The sequence below is a fragment of the Ambystoma mexicanum genome, chromosome 6q, assembly GCF_040938575.1.
Source record: "Ambystoma mexicanum isolate Mex_15411 chromosome 6q, UKY_AmexF1_1, whole genome shotgun sequence".
NCBI classification, from domain to species: domain Eukaryota; kingdom Metazoa; phylum Chordata; class Amphibia; order Caudata; family Ambystomatidae; genus Ambystoma; species Ambystoma mexicanum.
In genome coordinates this window covers 1591164365-1591184650 of record NC_090937.1, presented here as the reverse complement: position 1 = coordinate 1591184650, position 20286 = coordinate 1591164365, and the positions used below count along the sequence as shown (strand labels likewise).

Genomic DNA, 20286 nt, shown 5'->3' with positions numbered 1-20286 from the left:
GGTCCGTAATACAATAATCCCACTACACGTATCCTAATTTAGTGTGCTTATCGTGCTATTAGGGCACATACATATACCTGAATTGAATGGGGCTGTTTTGAATATCAGCCCTGCATACTTCCTCAGTGAGCTCCCACAAATGTCTACGGCACAGGGTATTTAAAGACCCTTGCAAGGAAAAGCTTACATATTATCATGAGGATGAAAAATGGAAATACAAGGTTTGTAAAGTAGATACGGGGTGAGAGGAGCAGTAACACATCTAGCAGACGAGGAGAGCAAGTCCCATACTTGAATATATGGCCTAAAATGTCACAAACAAGATTCTGCGGATGACATGAAGTATGGAATCTTACCGTTTGGATCTTTCAACCATCTCTTTCTTGGAAATGCTAGGTCTTTTCTGAATGATCAGCTCATCTGAGAGAAGGAACAGAGAAATAGCGTCTGATTAGCGGCCATCTAGAATGGTGCTGTCCTTAGACGAGATGAACTATGCATGTTCATAACTATGTTCGATTGCCATTTGAAAAAAACATACCGGTTAAGGTGATTCAGGTACCATGTCAGTTAATTAACCAAAAAGAACAAGTTATAACCTTCTGCCTTTTGGTACTTTAGATTGCTTCTTTGAGACACTATAGATAGTAAGAGAATGAGTGATACAAAACAAGTGACATATCAGAATAGTCACAGGAAGTGAGACTTTGGCTGTAAACACTTTTCAGGTAGCCACATGCCCTCTCAAGTACAGCAGCCTTGGAACCATTCATATCCATGCTGACAGCCGGCCATAATAGACACAGACATACAATACATTTTGTAGGAAAACATAATCTAGTTTCTATGCATAGATGTCCCCAAGATGGATGGCAAAGGCACAATTCCAGTGCTTCACCAATATAGAAAGAAACACAAAGACAACAAATAGATTCACTGTCAGCATCGCAGAGTGGATTGTCTCAGGAGGATAGCTCAGGGCAATGCCCTCGCCTTGGAAGCAAGATGACGTGGAGCAACACAGGTTCAATCCCCGGGTCCGTGCTTGGAAAGCTACGGGTAATAAGCCCGTTCTAAATAACCAGTCACTGCCCACCTCATACCCTCACCCCCAAACAACTCACGAGATAAAAGGAAAGAACCCATGCCTGTAGTTGCTTTGCCAAAGCATGCTGGTTGCATCTAATCTCTCACAGAAAAACAAGCATGTCCACATTATATTAACCTCTCGTTACCTTCAGTCGTTGGACGCTTTGCAGAATAGCAGTTGTTGCAGAACAGCCTCATGTTCATACGGGTTACAAATAGTGTAGATGTTGAACAAAAACAACCTCGTTTTGTTACAACCTGGAGAAGCCACCCTGGTTTTTGAGAGCCCGGTTAATATTGATGAAACTAAAGGCTGCACAAATCCTAAATTACAGTACATGTGTCTCACTGATCACCACTACTCTGTCTTGTGGCAACCAGTTTTATCATCACCTTTGGTGTCTGGCAGCTGACTTCATATAAAAGCTATCGCATCTAACCAAGTCAATGTTGTAAAACGTGGTCAGTGATTATTCAATGTTGGTGAAAGTTACATTATCTGGCATCTGCAAGTGGCTTCAGGTAGCAACAGTAAATCAGAGATTAGATTGCAACAATACAAAAAGGTATGCACTGTGTTGTATAACATATGGCCCGAGGTTCTGTTACAATGCACACAGCAGTCAATAAATGTTACAAAGGAACAATAAAGTGCATCACGATGCAAACCTTAGGGCTGCAGAAGCAGTGTCTTCGACTTCCTTGCCACAGACAAGGCTCTGAAGGTGCCTACTGGTGGAGGTTTTGTATCTTCTTTCAAGGCCTGTGGGATCAACAGACAAATCAGGAATCGAAACATTAGAGTGTAAAGTAGCTTATATTACACATACAAGCCCAGGTTTAGGTTGGTCAGGGTAAAGGAATTAAAGGGTTTACAAAGAAATCGAAAGGGAGCCATTTCTGCTTGTTTCTGAACTCTGTCCCTTATTTATCCTCCTGGAAATCAGACGAAAGTAACTCATGGTCAATGGGGTTTCAAGTGTCCCCTGCTCTTCTTTCTGGACTTGGCTGGTGCTTTCCACAGTTGTCTCAGTCAGGAGGCTGAAGTCTTAGATGGACTCTTCTACCTGCCAGGCTCATGGGGCCTGGGCATGAGTCCAATGATGCCGCCCATGTGGTAAGCTCTTTAGATCTCACTTGGCCAGGAAAGACTGGCTGCAGGCCTCGGATGCTAGCAATTAAATCGGTTATAGTCACAGCCGGGACTGGGGGTGTGAGTGCCCCTTTCATTTGGATGACTCTAAACCCGATTTCACCCTTTTGCTCTTTCCTTCTTTCTACACTCCTCTCTCTGCCGCTTCCTTTATTGAGGTCTCTCGTAGGTCGACTGTCCCATTACGTTTCTCCCCGGGTGGTTCTGATCTTGGAACCTTCTATCCACCATTTCTCTTCACTTACTCCTCTCCTGCTTTCATCCTTCTTTCTTATTCCCTTCTAAAGTTCAGCTGTAGGACCACGCTTAGTTATGGCACAGGGCAGCAGCGCACTACCTCCAGAAAGGATGGATTGGTTTTCCAAATTCAGATTATCTACATCTGTTGCACAATGCACCACACCGCCAGGTGAAGCTCTGTGAAGAAAACCCAAAAAAAGGATATCAGCCATTTTTTCTTTTCATACGGTTTTACTAGCTGCTGCTGTTGCCAGTCTCCTCTGTGGCTAACACACTCCCCATTCTGGAAGCTACTTCGGATCAGCGAGTGAGCCCTTGCTGTTCAACATAGGAAAGTTCGAAGGTGATACGCATCTTAAACCAAGTTCTCCAAGGCTTGACTCCTTGTAGCTTCTAATTATCTCGCGGGGTACGCTGCCATTATTTGAAGTTCTTGGGTATGTGGCATATGCCAAACTGGAATTGACCAAGAATTGACCAAGAATGTCCAACTGCTGTTCCTCTCTATTAAGCAGAGAGGGAACAGGGTACCACTGGGCCCAGCTAAAGGGTGCCTTGGTTATGGTGGAGGCAGCGGAGCTGGCAACCTCTGCTGCAGAGTGGATACCAAGGTGGTCAAGGTATTTGGTATCTCCTCAGCAAGAGCTCTGCTTGCAGGTGCCGGAGTAACTAGTACAGGAGTGTCTGCCCTTGAGGGGACAGGTCTCCCTTAAGGTTTCCAAGAGATTGGTGCCAGAGAGTGTGTCCTTGAGGGGGCAGGTTTCCCTTGAGGCTTTGGAGCAACCAGCCGTCGAGTCTGGTCAGACAAGCTCTTTGCCTTGGATGGAGGATATCCTTCTTTGTAGACATAACCTGAGGAGGAGAGGTGTGAGGGGAGGAATGAGATGACATCACCACTTCCATATTGTCGTCAGAAGATAGATATTGGGGACTCCCCGCAGGGAGCGTCAGCCCAGCGGCCGCTGGTAAAGATCATGATGGTAGAACTATCGTGATTGTGGATGAAGTAGTTGTCTACGGCTTAATGGCAGTGGGTGATGATGATGTTGTGGTTGTCAATGGTGTGGAGGTCGATGTTGATTTTGTGGTAAACGAGGTGGTCGTCGATGGTTTTGAAGTGGTGGTCGTTGACGGTTTCATGGTCGAGGAGGTTGACGATGTGATCGTCAATGGTTTCGTGGTCGACGGAGTAGCCATCAACGGTCTGGAGGTCAAAGACCATTTTTGCCATCGACAAAGTCGACCTCCCCGTCGAGGATGTTGCTGACGAGGTGGACTTTGCTGCAGAAGTGGACAGTGTTAAAAAAGTTGGCGGAAGTTGTGTCAACGAAGAAGAGGATGAGGAAAGATCACTGACCTGAGATGTTGACAGTCTGGTAGGCTCTTGGAAAGTCGGCAACTGAGACTTTGGCCTGATATCAGACGGTTCTCTGTGCACCCTTTTACTGCCTCTGGGACATTTTACTGCGACCTGGACATCTTACTAGAGGTGGTTCACTGGGTATACCTACCCTGCCGGAGTGAAGGCAGTCCGGCGTCGAGTCAAACAACCAGCAGTCAGTGACGATCCCGGAGGGTCTTGTTGGAGAAGGATTGGCAAATCTTGCATTCCTAAATTACGTGGTTTATTTTTATTTATTTATCCATTTGTATAGCACCAGAGCTCGAAGGCATCAGGCTGCAGAGAGAGAGAGAGGGAAAGTAAAGTAGGGAGCCTAAGTCAAAAACCAGGAGACCAAGTTATAGACAGTAAAGGCAGTCATTGTGGTGTTCATCAACAAAGATGTTCTTTAGGCCGCAGCGGCCAGATGCTTTGAAAATGCGTTTTCACTTGGTTTCAGCCATGAGTAGACCAAAAACCAGAGGCGGCAGCGAAAAGGCAGGGCACCGTGGGTAGCGAAGTCTAAGCAACGATGGGGACTGTTCTCGTTATCAACGATGTTGACGCGTCGAAGAAAGGAAGTTTTAAGAATGTTTAGATAACTAATTATCAAATATCGAAGAAATATATCCAGAGAGATTTTTCGAGGACTCTCAACACAAACGTGCGTTAAAAGAACCTGTAGATGGACGATGGGTGGAGCCAAGGGAGCCTTGCCTATTGGCTGGGGCAGTATGACCCTAAAAGGATGATACTATAGTACAAACGTGATGATATTATAGTACAAACGTGATGATACTATAGTACAAACGTGACTTTAAGCTACTGACTGAGGATTCCCAGCCTAACGACGGGGAATATTCACAGCATGTGAATCTTTGAAAGAGACAATGCCGGAGAACCAATGTAACTGTGATGTTGCAGGCATCCATTGTTGCGGAAACAGAGCTGAGAAACAGAGGCTGCCAGCAGTACAGGGCTGACCATATACATCTGACTCCCATAAAGGGACAGTGCTGTGTGAAGGCATCATGAAGCAAGACACAGACAACAGATTCACTTTTCTTAATAAAATACTTTATTGGTCTTTATTTCGTCAGGATGGAGGAATGCCTAACTTGTCCTTAGCCAAGGTGGAATTTCCCTACCTAAAGAAACTAAGGCCAGTCTGTGTCATTAAGTACAAATCAAAAACCTGTGTGTCCAAAACCTATACTTGCCCTCACAACTAAACATGTACGATGTGTAGGGATGTCAGCACTAAAAGAAACAGTGTTCAAAGTAAAGTTCTGAGCTTCTTCCAGCTCTGACTTTTTTTTCAGCTTGATCTTTCCCAAGTTCAAAATAGTTCCAAAAAGGTCTTGGGGTTCCCTTCCCCAAGTTCAACACAGCTCCAAAATATCTCAAGGGGTCCCTTCCCCAAGTACAACACGGTTCACAGAAATTTTGGGGTTCCCTACCTCAAGCAGGCAGCCCCTCCAACAGAACTGCTATGAGCCTCTTCTTGACTTGTAAGAATGCTTGCAGTGTAACTTTGTAATCCTCTACGCTCTTTAATAGTTCAAACAAATGCTTTCTTTCACTTCAGCACTTATTATGCAGCACAGCCTTTGTATCGTGAATTTCTTTGGTTTTTTTCTCAGGTATCGGTCACTCTGACTAGGCATAGTTGTCGACCACAGTCCATACATTACAGGTCACACAACCGATAACCCACGGCACTTCGTGATGCTCTTAGTTTTCCTTGGCCAACACAGGTTTTCTCCCTGTACCCGTGTCAGTAATCCACATGCACTGTAGCTTTCCCAATGGCAGTCTCTTGGCTTTGACAGAACCTGTATTCAAGTCACTCTCTGGTGTAAATCCTTTTCACACTTTGCTTTCAAAATGTCCATTCAAGTTAACACACTTGTTCATCTGCTTAATTTAACAGTGCCATTATGAACTTTCACTTCGTTCATAAAATAACTTCTGAATAGGTTTTCACGACGTTCACAACAGAACATAATCAGTATTTTCACGTGATTTCCTTATACTTTCCTAGTTCGGTACTCAATAAATCTTGTGGCATTTCAAAAAATACTTTACAGTTTATTCAGTTTTCTTACCTTCGGGTTCCAAACCCCACACTTAGGAGTTTTAGTTGAATCGCTACTTGCAAATGCCCGATTCCTGCCCATGGAGCGCCCTGATATGAGTGTTCCCTCTCTCACACTCACCGGTGCTCGGCTTCTCCACCGGGCGACCCTGCAGTCTTCTCCAACTTCAACTTTCTTCCCGGTTAGGCGTTGTGAGCCTTCTGTGTTACCCAGCTCCAGCACTATCGGTGGAGTAGTGATGTATGCCAGGACGTTGTGTGTAACTTGTTCCTGGTAGAGTTTGCCGACATGTGGCATTCTCTGTGCACCTTGCCGTTGATAGTGGCTTGCAGTAATGGGGCTCAGTTGCATGTCAGAGATGATGTGCAGGTTTTCAGGTGTTGTCATGCGGGCCTCGTCGGTGGTTATTTCATCTTTGTGTTGATCACCCGTTCCTTTTCTGCTCTCCATTATGTTTGTTGCGCGGTTGGTTTGTGGTTTGGGTCGTCTATATGGCAATGGGTCATTGTGGACAGCAGCATTGTATCTCAGTGTTGTGGCTTAGAGTTTGGTTGGATCGCAAACTGCCTGGCCAGCCTTTTGGGTTAGACGATGCAAAGACTGTTTTGTAATGAGGCTTTGCCAGCTGTGTTGCTCCGTGTGTGTGTGTGTGTTTGTTTTGCATCGTGAGCGTCAATGTGTGTGTCTGGAATGCAACAGTGGTTTTTCCTGTACTTGGTCTGTGTTTGAGACCATTGGGTTGCAGTGTGGTGCTTGTCTGGAGTTGCTGGTTGTCATTTGTATGTTAGTCAGTTTTTAAAATGTGCCAGCAGGTTTGCGTCTCAGCTGAAGGTGGGGCTTTGCTTGTGCTCAGGTGTGGCAGGCTTGAGGCTTGGCAGAGGCAATGGTGAACGGGAGGTGTATTGTATCTTGGATGGTTCATGGAGGTAGGCTGTTGCCCAAGGCGGGTCCGGAATGTGGTAGGTTTGGCAGGCTTGAGACCCGTTGGTGGCAGCAGTGGGTAGAAGGCATTACGTAGGTTAAAATGGTCTGGGAATGTAGATTTGTGTTGCGGCTTGCTGGTGGATATAAGTTACGCTTTGGTGGGTCAACCGGTGTGTTGATTTTGCAGGTGTTTGTGGTATATCACAGAGTGAGGTTGTGCTCAGATCTTGTGCGGTGTTCCGTGTGAGTGTTGCAGGGTGCAGTGGTGTTGGTGTTTGTTGTGTGTGTTTGGTCTGGAAGTGTAAGGAAGGAGGTGTGTTGTATTGTGCCTTTTCTCTTGCCTGTGTGAGCTGATATCTTGAGACGTTGCTCGAGTCTGTGTGATGTCATGATGGAATGTTTGGTGTGTATGTGGAAAGTTAGTGTTTGACTGAATGCTCCACCCAGGAAGTTAGAACAATCTATCCTGGGTGAAGGTAGCGAGTGGGCTCTATTCCGTGCTCCTTTCCCCCAACCTTAGCTCCTATCTTTGATGAACCTATACCTGATGTTACCCGATTACATTGATGCTTAATAAATGAACTTATAGAACTTACCTGCTGTCCTCTCCAAGATGCCTTCACAATATCCACTCACACGGTGGTGGCTTCAGAAACCTCATTGATCCAGTGGTGAAGGCTGCGCAAGGAGAAGGTGGCATGATACTGTCTTATATCCGGGTAACCGAACCCTCCTTTACTTCCACCCAACTAAAAAAGGACAGACATTGCCATTTTTTAATGGGAGCCAGTCCCCCATAAGAAATCATGAAACACTTTCTTTCCTTGAGTACAGCCTGTGAGAGAGGCATGGGTAGCATATTGAATAGGTATAATATTTTGGGAAGCAGAGTCATCTTGATGGTTCCAAACTGCCCTCATATCCCGAGGTTAATTTTGGGCCATATTTTACATTCAGAAGCCATTTCCTTAAGTTTCATACAAATATTATTCCTGCGAGACCTATACCCCCTACAATGCATCTTTTGCCCAATGGAATTCATACCGGAAACACATTTGAGTAATGGGAAAGATTTTGCGTTATACTTATTCAGCTAGACGTTCGATATCGAACCAGACCGTAGAAATATGTCCATTACATTTTTGAAGGAATGTTCTGGGTTGGAAAGGAATAGTAATAAATCATCCACATACAGTAAGACTTTAGACATATGCTTGCTGCACATGATCCCCAGAACATTTTCATCTATCCTAATTGCTGCCGCCAAGGGTTCAATAAATATGTTGAAAAGAAGAGGAGACAAAGGGTACCCCGACAAGGACCGTGTTGAATGTCAAAAATAGCAGATCTGGACCCGTTCACCAGAATGTGTGGCTTTGCCCTACAATATAAAGGCATGAAAAAACTGCATAAAGACAGGGTCAAAGTGGAGATTCTCTAATATGAATTCCAAATATGTTGAATTGACTCCATTAAATGCTTTCTCAGCAGCCACACTCACAGCAATCAGTGGTTCTGGTGAATCTTTATTCAGATGAGTCTCTACCACTTAAGAATTTGAAGAAATATTACACTCAATCTGGTAGTGTAGATATTTGCTCATAGTTTGACATCCCCATTAATCAATGAAATTGGTCTATAATTTGCACAACTTGTTTGATCCTTAGGAATTCATGTATTTCGGGCCAGTTGCATAGATTATGGTAAAGTACTCCTCCTAATAATTGCTAAATACATTTCCAACACATTTGGCCCAAGTAAACCACTAAATGCGCTGTAGAACTTTATCGGGAACCCCTCAGGGACTAGACCTTTCTCTCTTGCAGTATTCGTCATTGCATTCAACAACGTTTCTTTAGTAGGCAGTGCCTCTAGCATCCCAACATCAGTGTCCTGCAGATCCAAGCCATCTCATGAACTCTAATGTGTCAGCTTCAGTGTCAAAGTCCTCACCCTTATATAGAGCTTCATAGAAATTCCTAAATGCATCCATAATGTCAAAAACACATTATCATCCCTAATAATTGACATAGTACTCTTGTTTTCTTTGACCCCGTTTAGTCTACTGGTCAATATAGGACCTGCCTACGCCCCAAACACCCAATATGATTGTCTAACATGAAACAAGGCTCCCCCTGCCTTTCGGTCAGCCAGTTATCCAGGTTCTGCCTGGCACACAGAAAACCCTCACTGTGTCTATCCGAAGGTTCATCATAATTCATCTTCGCCGCCCCTCTCAGTGCATACTTATTTCTTCCACTTTGCGCACCCTGACTTTAAGATGCAACAAAAAAACAAATCATTTTCCCCCGATAGTGGCCTTCAACTCTTCAGAAAAAAACAAAATATTATCTACTGAGTGTTTATTTTCATTTATGTAGGTAGTAAGCTCTTCTTTTTTTTTTTTTATTGTGATCAACAGGAGCATCGGCCATAAGGCCCAAGAATCATTTGACAAGTTAAACAAGGCGATCACAAAATTACAGTTTTGGGATTTGAAGTGACAGATGTGAGTAAGATACCCCAGCCACATAAAGGGGTTAAATCGGAAGCTGGTGGGGGGATAGTAAAGAGGAGATGTAGAATAAGAAGCAGAAATGAAAAGAAGTGAGAGACAGGATACCCCCCTCCCTCCCTTCCCCCTCTTGTGGGCTGACCATTGAAGATAGCAAACGATCAGATGGCTTCAGTAATGCCCAATGTTTGCCAAGGGAGCCTGGTCTAGATCGTGGGAAGAACTTACCTCTTTCCATTGCAGTATGTGATATGGAGGGACATGGCAACGTGAATGTCTCCGTGTGGGCTACTTTCGTGTGGAGGCTAGAGTACAGTTAGAATGCGAAGTCCTATGCGACTGCCAGTCTTGCTGGACTCCGCAGGTATGGGGGACCATGCTAGTGTGGAGCCGCTTGAGCTTCTCTATGGAAATGCAAAAAGGGGAGCCATTGCTGGTCTATATGTGTATGTTTCAATTAGGAGGGTGGTCAAGCTTTCCATATCGTAGATTTCCTTCTCTTTTCTCAGCCAGTCCGATTTTATGGGGAGAGAAGAGGCCTTCTACTTCATTGTGACACAGACACGAGCTGCCAGTAACAAGTTTCTTGGCATGTGTGGGAGGAGCATGTATCTGTCCTCGACTTGTTCGACCCCGAAGAGAACCAGAGGGGGAGATAAGTCTCTGTGGATGCCTTCGATCTTGTAAGATCCACCCTAGAATCTCCCTCCAGAACAATTGTATCAGGGGGCAACTCCACCATTGGTGCCAATATGTGCACACCTGCGCACACCTGCGCACACCCTCTCCAGCAATAGGGGGAGATGCCTTGGTACATTTTGGCCAGACGTTGGGGGGGTTAAGTGATACTGTATAAGTATTCTACAGTTGTGCATCTTGTGCTGCACTGCAATGGAAGATTTCCACACCGCTCTGTATATTGCATTCCAACCTGCTTGGTTATCCTCCAACCCCAGTTCTTGGTCCCACTTAGCTTTGGTGCTTGGAGGGGGAAGGTGACCCTATCGATGATTGCTCTATACATGCATGTTATGAGACCTTTGGTGCCCGAGTGTGTGTTCAGTATTCTTTCGAATGTGGTTAAGGGGCGCTGAAGCTGGCCTTTCCATTTGCGGTCTGTAAGGACCCCTTTGAGTTGTAAATAATAAGGCAAGGGTTTGATGATCAGGCCTTGCTGCGCTTCTTCGAGTTCCACTTTGGTCAAGAATGAGCCCTCCTTCCACATTTGCCCAGCTCTAACCAAGCCCTGCTCATACTGTGGTTGGAATCGGAGGGGTTCTAGAATGGCATCTTTGATTGGGGGAACCCAGATACAACTGAGCGGTGATGACCATGTTGCGATACCCTTCATACCCGTGTTTCTCTTGTTCCACAAAACCCATTCTGTAGAGTAACCCACTGCTTGCTTTTAGATTCTCTAATGTGGTCCACTAGGATGCGGAGCAGGGCTGCAGTGTAATAACAGTGGATGTCTGGATAGGCGAGGCCCCCCTTCTCTTTTGCCAGGATAAGAGTTTTATATGCGATACAGGGTTTGCCCTTGTCCCAAAGGAATGATAATAGGGTTTCTTTGATTGTGTTCAGAAATGTGCTGGGGAGTGCGATAGGAAGTGATTGGAAAAGGAAGAGGAGTCGTGGCAGGACATTCATTTTAATCGCTGTCAGTTTACCTGCCCAAGAAAGGGTGAGTTTGCTCCAGTTGCCTAGATCCTGCTGGATCACTGTCCATAGTGTTTTGTAATTGGATTGGAACAGGTCTCAGAGATTTTTTGTTATTGTTATCCCATGGTATTTTATGCTAGTTTGTGAGACTTGAAAACCCCATGTCTGTGGGGTGGTGACAAGGAGTGGGACTGGGTCTTTGAGGGGGAGAATTATTGTTTTGTTTCGGTTTATGCGAAACCCAGATTGCGTTCCATATGCCCTTATTTCAAGCAGAAGGGCTGGGATTGATTGTTCAGGGTGGGTTACATACGCCAGCACACCATCTGCAAACAGCACTAATTTATATTCGACGCTGTACCTAAGGAAGCCTTTGATCCTAGCATTCCGCCTGATATTTTGGGCCAGCGGCTCCATAACTAAAACATAAACCAGCAGAGAGAGGGGGCACCCCTGCCTGGTTCCCCAGGTCAATCTAAACTGCTGTGAAGCGACCCAGTTTACCACAACCCTGGCCCGTGTGTTCTGGTACAAAGTCTTGGCACCTCTGATCCAGTCTGGGCCCAACCACGCCTTGTGTAGGACATCCAACATGAACCTCCACTCCACCTGGTTGAAGGCCTTTTCGGAGTCAAACGAAATCAAGGTGGGCTCCGGACGCTGGGATGAGACTGTATTCACGTTCTTCAATTTCTCGCATTCCTTTACTATCCTTTTTTTTCCCTTGGGGTTAGGAGGGGGGAGTTAGAGGCTGACCATACCACGAGTGCAGCAGAGGCTATAAAAAAGCATCTGGAAAACCGAAGGAAACAGAAATTGACACAATACGTCAGAAAACAAGCAGCAAGCCACAATGTGAGTGACGATGGGGGTTGATGCAATCAAAATAGGGTCACTCAACATGAAGGGACTGAATTTGCCACAGAAAAGATCTATGTTGAGACAGACCTTCAAACAAGCCAACCTCGTTATCCTGTTTGTCCAGGAAACGGAATTCAAACAAAGGGGGGAATTGGAAGTAAAAGGGGGTATCATAGGAGGTTCACTATGGGCCTCGGGACCAGAAAAGAAGGGAGGGGTGGGCATTCTGTATCGGTCCTCCTTGGGACTTCAAATTACTCACATACATAGAGACCAGAGTGGGGCATTCTTAGTTGTAAATGGCTCATTGAGGTCCACCACAATTACATTGTGCTCAGACTACGCCACAAACACTCAACAACTAGCTTTTTGCAGAGACCTGCTGGCAATTCTAGAGGGGGAAAGAGTGGGCCCGCTTGTCTGTGGGGGAGATTTTAACCAAATTATGGATCCAACGCTAGATTGGCGTTCTTATCGCATTGGGTGCCCAACCCTCCTCCCCCCCCCGGACAACGACACTTTCCAGCACCTGATTTCAGCCCTCCATCTAATAGACACCTGGTGCACATTGCACCCAGACAGAAAAGCCTACACATTTTATTCACCTCCACACCAAACATTCACGCGAATAGATTATATATTCTTGGAAGGTAGTCTGGAACATCTGGCCAATGGGGCAGCTATTGAGGTGGTGTGGTGGTCAGACCATGATATGGTCACAGTCACCCTAGACCTAGGGCACAGCACGCCGGTAGATAGACGATGGACATGTAACGATACGCTGTTTAAAGACAAGCTCTTTCGGGAGGGCCTAGACTTTTTCGAAAAGGAACAACACCAGTGAGATTCCGGACCCTACTGTCTGGGAGGCCGCAAAAGCCACAATAGGAGGCCTAATAATAGGTCAAGGCTCTTCTGTGAAAAGGTTGAAACAATTAAGGGAACCCCATGTTAGGCAACTGATAATAGAGAAAGAGCAGGCCCTTGTTAAAGAGGAAGTGGACTCAACTGAGACCAGAGCCGAAATCAGAACCCTCAGGCAAGAGCTCAAAGATATATGGGAAAGCAAAGCGTTAAAGAGTCTGCGATTTATTAAACAGAAATATTTTGAGAAGGGAGATCAGGGCCACACTTTGTTAGCAGCAAGACTCAGAAAGGAAAGGGCAGACAGGGCGGTCATGCGAATTAGGTCCACATCCTACTCAGTCTTGATAGAACCCACTGACATCACACAGCCCGATTTGCTCAATTCTACGAGCAGCTCTACGCCTCTGACGCACCCCCCTACACCGATAGCACTGAAGAATACATGTCAAAAGAAGTGTTCCCACCACTATCGAGTGAGGACCGCGGCCAGCTTAATGGCCCAGTGACTACAGAAGAATTTGATCATGCCATCCCCCGCCTGAAAGCAGGCTCAGCACCAGGTGCAGACGGGTTCACCCCCGCCTTCTACAAGAGATTCAAGGGTGCACTAACCCTGTTCCTTACTTTTTAACAGTGTCCTGGAGTCTGGCACAGCCCCGCCTTCCTTCACAGAAGCAAGGTTCGTAGTCATACCCAAGGAGGGGAAAGACAAGTTGGACTGTGGCTCATACAGGCCGATCTCGCTATTGAATGTTGACGCCAAGGTTTATGCTAGCATCCTAGCCAAACGGCTGAGCAAAGTCCTTCCCAGGTTGGTGCACAGCGATAATGCGGGGTTCGTCATGGAAAGGCAGGGCGCGGATAACGTCCATAAAACTCTGGACCTCATGGCCTCCATCCCAGCGTCCAAAGTTAGCTCTTCTTTGATAGTTTCCCTAAAAGCTAAATCAGGAAGTAAGAACGCATTAAGTCTCCAACCTGTATCCTTTTTAGCATTTGCAGCAAATATTGCAAGAACACACTGACATCAGCATGTTCTGAAATTACTATGTTCCCTATTAAGGAATCCATAACATTAGGCAGCAACCTTTTGGAGATAAAAAAAATAAATCAATTTTCGCAATGAGGTGTTATGCGAGTTGGAATAAAAGGTATATTGCTTAGCACTGGATTCAGTGATCGCCATGGGTCGATCAAAACCCAAGTCTGCATGGCGTCCCTTGGTTCCTGAATGGCCTTCCCCTCCCTCTGACATGGACTGTCTGGTGATCTATCATGGGGCGTATCAATAACCTGATTGAAATACCCTCCCAAAATAATACCTTCCGCTTGTAATGTGTAAAAAAAAAATACTAAAATTAGTCATAGGCACCCCTCTACGAGAACGAACAAGGCCAATTGTCCTGTATTTTGGGAAGGTACCAATTTGAGAGTACGCAGCCACACTTTATCTCACTGTACCTTTCACAGAGGAGAAATATAAATTTGCATATCAGTCTTTGTCCCACCCACAGACCAGCACCGAAATGCTAAGGCAATTCTCTTCTGAAAAAGAGTACCAACAGCAACCCCAAACACGTGTTTCAGCCTTGTTGGGCATTATCAGTGAGGTGGAGCTGTGCCGTGTTCGTTTTTGAAGAAGGGCACCTATGACTTTTTTGAGTGTCCAAAAACATACCCCATCTCTAAGTAAAAAACACCCTGGTCTGTATTAACAGCATAAATATTCACAAGAAGGCGGGGCGTCCCATCCAGAGTGATCTCCATTGAAACATACCTACCCTTGTGATCAATGATTGCATTACCCAGTACCATTCGTATAAGAGTACAAATACTCTCCTAGATCTTTGGTGGTAGCTACTAGACACCCCCACATTATACTTTTTATTCAAAATATAATCCTTGTTAGTCTCTAATAGATAAGTTTCTTGTAGAAAGACCATCAGTTTCATCTTATTTATGTGTGCAAGTATCTTTCTTCTTTTTATGGGATTATTAGCAGGGACATTTAGGGTTTACCAGGGGTCGCAACTACCCCTGTGGTCTCCCTTGCTAACATTAAAAAACAATTTATTCAAAAAACATTTTCTTCTTTAAATTTGTTTTTTTTAATGCAAGCTCCTGGGCTATGGCCAGCGCCATGTGGATCTTTGCTTCTGGAGTGGCTGGCTTTCTTGTTCAGGTCTCTTAAAAAAAAAAAGAAAAAAAAGAAAAGAACAGGGTTTCCACAAGTCTAACACTTTCATCACTGACCCTAAATAAGAAAGACTAGGAATACCAAATAATGTGTCTTTCTGGAATTCTATTCAATAATTGCTAGACTGGTTAAAGGTTTATTTCAGGCACACTTCAGGGGGTGAGTCACTGATTTAGTCTCTTCTTAAACACATCAACTCAGACTTTCATCCTTCGGAGGTTGATAAATGAGTACCAACACAGGTTGGGCAATATTGGATGTATATTTTTTCTATATAAAGCGCTTAAACGTAAGTGCTATATAATAAAACATCATAATCATTTGGCCATGGGCGTCTGCTTGCATATACAGTCATTTGGTAATATGGGCCCATACATACTGATCTTAATGATACATATGGCGATCCATTCTTGTATGAAATGTACATCACATTATAGTGATATCGTAACCACATTTTTCGTAGTTTATTTAGGAACAATGCTATGTGATGCCACTTCCTGTTTTGTCAAAGGTGAAACTTTGTGTTCGATCGCGTCCCGCGATATCACCGTGGGGTGGGGTCAAATGGCATCACTTCCTGTGATGTCGTCAAGGGCCGTGTGATGTCACTTCCGCTACTTCTGGTATTTTGGTGAAATGACGTCCCTGATTATTAGCCCCTTTGACATTCCAAGATATGAACTTCAGTTGGAAATAAAGAGGCAATACATGTTATACTGCTCTGGGGCAGCAAACCCCCACAGTACTGTTGAATATAAAAAGGCTTAAAAGGGGCTATACAAAAGGAAAACACAAAAGGGCATACAGCGACATATATGACCGACTCAGGACTCCCATACTCACCCGCACCACATACCCATCTATCGACAACACTTCGATAATAACATTTTTACAATACAACTTTTCAAATACACATCCATGCTTCATGTCAGAACAATTTGAAAAGAATATTTGTCAGCCTTGCTGCGGCTACTGGCACCCTTATGTTTCAATAATTAGTTTGAAGGATTTAGGTAAATTGTCAGTGTTAATGTTCTGAAATAGCAGCTAAAATTCAAACTCCAGTTTACCCTCAGGCTGACCAGGGTTAGGAATAGAAAAAATAAAAGAATACTGTATCGTTTGAATTAGCGCCTTTATTTATACATTAGAAGTTGATCACATTAATGTTTCTTTTACTTGAATGGATTGTTTTCCTTTCCTTTGTAATCTTACAGATTTTATTTCTGTTTTGAGTATGACGAAAGATATTTGTCCCTTAGTTCTGGACAATGTCCTTCACTCGCAAAACAGTCACTGAATCACTTCTTGTTGAGTTGATTTGTGAAATAATGTTCTTACGTGTATTAGAAGTTATTTTGCAGGGGGGTTGTCCTACATCCATATAGTTGGTTTTCTAACATTCCTTTGCATTCTAGGCTCCTCAAAACATGAATTTGAGACTTTATTAATGTCCGTTTGCTTGAGTTCTAAAAGGTCTGTTGAGAATCACAGAGTTCCTTTCTAGGCATTCTTTTGAGCGTTATCAATTGCCTCAATTCTGAGTTTTTGTTGTCCTGTGGTTCAGAGTAAAGAACGTTTTTTTAACGTCTGTTTTCTTATATTTCAAATGGTCTGATGTGAGTCGCAGTATTCATTGTGAAATGTTTTCTCAGCGGTTACCTTATGATTGATTATTCTTTCAGGTGTCCTTGTCCTCACGCTGTTCGCCGGTCCGTATTGGCCAGAATCAGAATCAGAAAGGAAAGACCAATCCAGACCGGTGAACTGCGCGAGGACAAGGTCACATGACACCAGACCCCATTCACCAGATTTCAGCAAAAGTCAACATTTGTATGTGGGTTTGTGGTTTAGCGAATCGTTGTTTCTTATACAATTCCACACTGTTTCACAAATCTTCAACACATTTGTCATAGTTACCGGTTAGGACCCTCCGGACATTACTAGCTACATGACATTTGGATACCCCCAGCCCTTTCCCCGGATTTCAGCACTTTCACAAATTAATCGGTTGCCTGAAATAATGTGGTCATAGAACGGCCGGTCCCGACACAAGGAACAAAACTTGAGTTCCAAGCCCTAGGATGCACAGTTTCCAAGATATCTGCACTGCAATGAACTGCACCACGCCAGGGTGAGGCTACAGGTGGGGAGAGAGGACAGAAGGTCCCAGAATGCAGCAGCACACCAACTCGCGCCTCCACCAGTCTTCTCCGGGGTTTGTCAGCTAGTCACACTCGCCCATTTCTAAGTGCAGTTTACTTCAGGGTTTAAAGCACATCAAGCGATAAGCGAATCCTGGTGAAATCCCCCTTATCTATAGATCCAGATTCAGCCATGTATATCTATCAATCCAGGCGGTGGCTGGAGCGGAGCTCCTAAACCGACCAGTTCATATGGTTTACCTTTGAGAAGTAGACGAGAAAGGGATCAGCAGCGCTTTGTGCTACTGGGATTTGTACTGCACACTGCTGCTATTTTCATGGTCTCCAGGCACTCAAGTGGGACTGAAATGAGAAATGGGGTGAGGTGTTTATGGGGTGATGGAGGGAAAAGACAAGGGGCCTCATTACAAGTGTGGTGGTCTGGAAACAAGGGGGCCAGTAAACACACCAGCACCCTTGTTTCCACAACGCCACACTATGAATCTGCCTGCCGGTGCCTCCGCTCGCGAGGAGGTCCTCTCTTTGTGGATGACGTATCAGAGGGCAGATGGACATGTCCAGAAGGTCCGGGTGCCACGTCCTCCTGGCCCAATCCGGAGAAATTAGGATCATGGATTTCCCAAACTTTCTCAACCTTCTGATCACGTGAGGAATGACGTGGACAGGAGGAAATGCGTAAGGAGTGGAAACCCCCAGTCCACTATGAACGCGTCTCCTAGACCTCCTCTTGGAGGAAATTCCATGGAGCAGTACAGCTCACACTTCCGGTTGACACCGGCCCTAAACAGATCCACCTTAGGGGTTACCCAAAGGACGAAGATCTCTTGAAGGACTTCCTGAGCTAGTTCCCATTCATGAGAGACTGTGCCCTGCCTGCTCAGAGCGTCCGCCGCTGTGTTCTCCTCTCCGGCTAGAATTAACTGACAATACGGAGACACCTTCTTGAATTGCAGAACTAGAGCTGCATTGCGCCTCTGCACAGTGGTAGTGACCATACGCCCCCTCTCTTGTTGAGATATTACACGCCCACTGTGTTGTCCATCATTATCACCTTCTTTCCCCATACAGAGGGCAGAAAGGCCTTTAGCTGAAGTCTGATTGCCCTCAGCTCCAAAAGGTTGATGTGTAGTTTCGACTCCGATGGAGACCAACAACCACCGACTGTCAGATCGTTAGCTTGGGGTCCCCACCCAGTGAGTGAGGCGTCCATAACTACTGTAATCTCCGGCCATGGTTTCCAAAAAGGTTCTCCCTTCAGAATGTTGTTCTCCCAGGCCCACCACATAAAATCCTGTGAGACTCTGCTCGGAACCTGAAGAAGGTATGACATCCTGCCTGAGTATTGGGACCGTTGTGTCCTGAGAGCCCATTGGAGAGATCTCATTCTCAGGTGAGCCTCTGGCACCAGAAAAATGCAGGATACCATGAGGCCGAGCAACCTTAGAAATTCAAAGGCCAGAAGATGCTGGGCACTCTAGAATTTGGTGACCACCTGCAGAATGTGTTGGGCCCTGAACAAAGGATGCATCCAGGATTGCTCCTATGAAGTGGAGTATTAGGGATGGTCTCCTATGGATTTATTGTAATTGAGGGAGAAGCCCAGTCTGTGGAGAGATTGGCAGATGATGCTGAGAAGTTCCAGGGCTAGTTCGGGCGAACAGGCCCTGATCAGCCAATTGTCCTGGTAGGGGTAGACGTGACTCCTTGTTGCCACAACCACCATGAACTTGTTGAAAACCCTTGGAACAGAGGTCAGCCCAAAAGCCACAACTATAAACGGATAATGAGAACCGCTAATGGCAAACCTCAGGAACTTCCTGTGCTTGTGATGGATAGGCACATGAAAGTAAGCATCCTGAAGGTCTAATGATACAGTCCAATCTTGGAGCTGGAGGGCCTGAAAGATCCGAGAAAGGGTAACCATCTTGAACTTGTCCTTCCTGAGGAACTTGTTCAAGTCTCTTAAGTCCAAGATGGGTCTCACTCCTCTGTCCTTTTTGTGGATTAGGAAGTAAGCGGATTACCAACCCGTGTTCCTCTCTGCTACAAGTACTGGTTCTATAGCACCATTCTCCAGCAGGGTCAACATTTCTTGCACAAGGAGCGGATCTGGAATTTTGAAAGAGTTGCACCCCAGTGGATGATCCTGAGGCTTTTATTTTTTAGATGGTAACCGCGGGCTACTCTTTCCAGTGCCCATACATCTGAAGTAATACCCCGCCATTTTTTAAGATGCTGTGAGAGTCTGCCTCCCACCAGGGTCTTGTGGGTTAACGGCCTCAGAGAGGTTTTGAGGCAGCTGATGCAGCGGCTGAGGGTAAAGCAGTCGTTATCTGGGCGGTTTTAGCACCTCTTCCCCGTCCACCACGGGGGAATCTTCTCTGACCTCGTTGACTCACCAGTCCTCTCACTCTTCCAGCTGAGGAGTACAAGCAAATTAATCTGCCTCTCAAAGTTGTTCCTCCTGAGGCGAGTTTCCAGTTGTCTGATTACAGCACCAAGGGATTTGGCTGCCGCTTTGGAGGTCAGCAGCTTCTCCAGGCTCTCGCCAGCCTTGCTGCCAAATAAATGTGTGCCATCGAAGGGCCTGTTAAAGTCTTGATTGTACATCAGGAGCAAACCCAGACTTTAACCACGCACTGCGCATTACAGTGCTAGCCACCATAGCTCTGCTGATACTGCCCGCAGAGTCAAGACCAGCCTAAAGAGACTCGCACATAGCGTCCTTCCCATCCATAACAATATTCCAAAAACCGTCTCTTTCTTCCCCTTCAGGGATATGTTCAGCCGCCATTGATATGCATTCCCATAGGGTAAACGTAAACTTAACCAGTGCACATGTGGTGTTTGCCAATTTAAGGGCCATACTCCCAGCATAGAAGACTTACTTTGCCATGGCATCATAGCGTTTGCCATCTCTGTCTGGGGGAATCGTCGGGTATGCAGTTTGTTTTGATGTCGATGTGGCGGCCTGTACAACCAGACTTTTTGGAGTGGGATGCTTGCTTACATAAAAAGGGTCTCTGCTTGAAGTCCTATATTTGCTTGTCAATTTTTTATTACCACTGGAATTAATTCTGGCATTTCCCAGTTGCCATTGACCCGCCTTTTTAAGGCTACATTGACGGGAAGA

The 20286-nt window shown here is 45.3% G+C and overlaps 1 protein-coding gene across 2 annotated transcripts in view; it reads right to left on the bottom strand.

Annotated features, from left to right (window-relative positions):
* The window catches only part of ALMS1 (ALMS1 centrosome and basal body associated protein), a 417466-nt gene that overhangs the window by 68338 nt on the left and 328842 nt on the right, over positions 1–20286 (bottom strand). For both annotated transcript variants that reach the window (XM_069632315.1, XM_069632316.1), the window contains one exon: positions 357–420. In XM_069632315.1, the coding sequence (XP_069488416.1) occupies positions 357–420 (64 nt within the window). The remainder of the gene's footprint in view (positions 1–356; positions 421–20286) is intronic.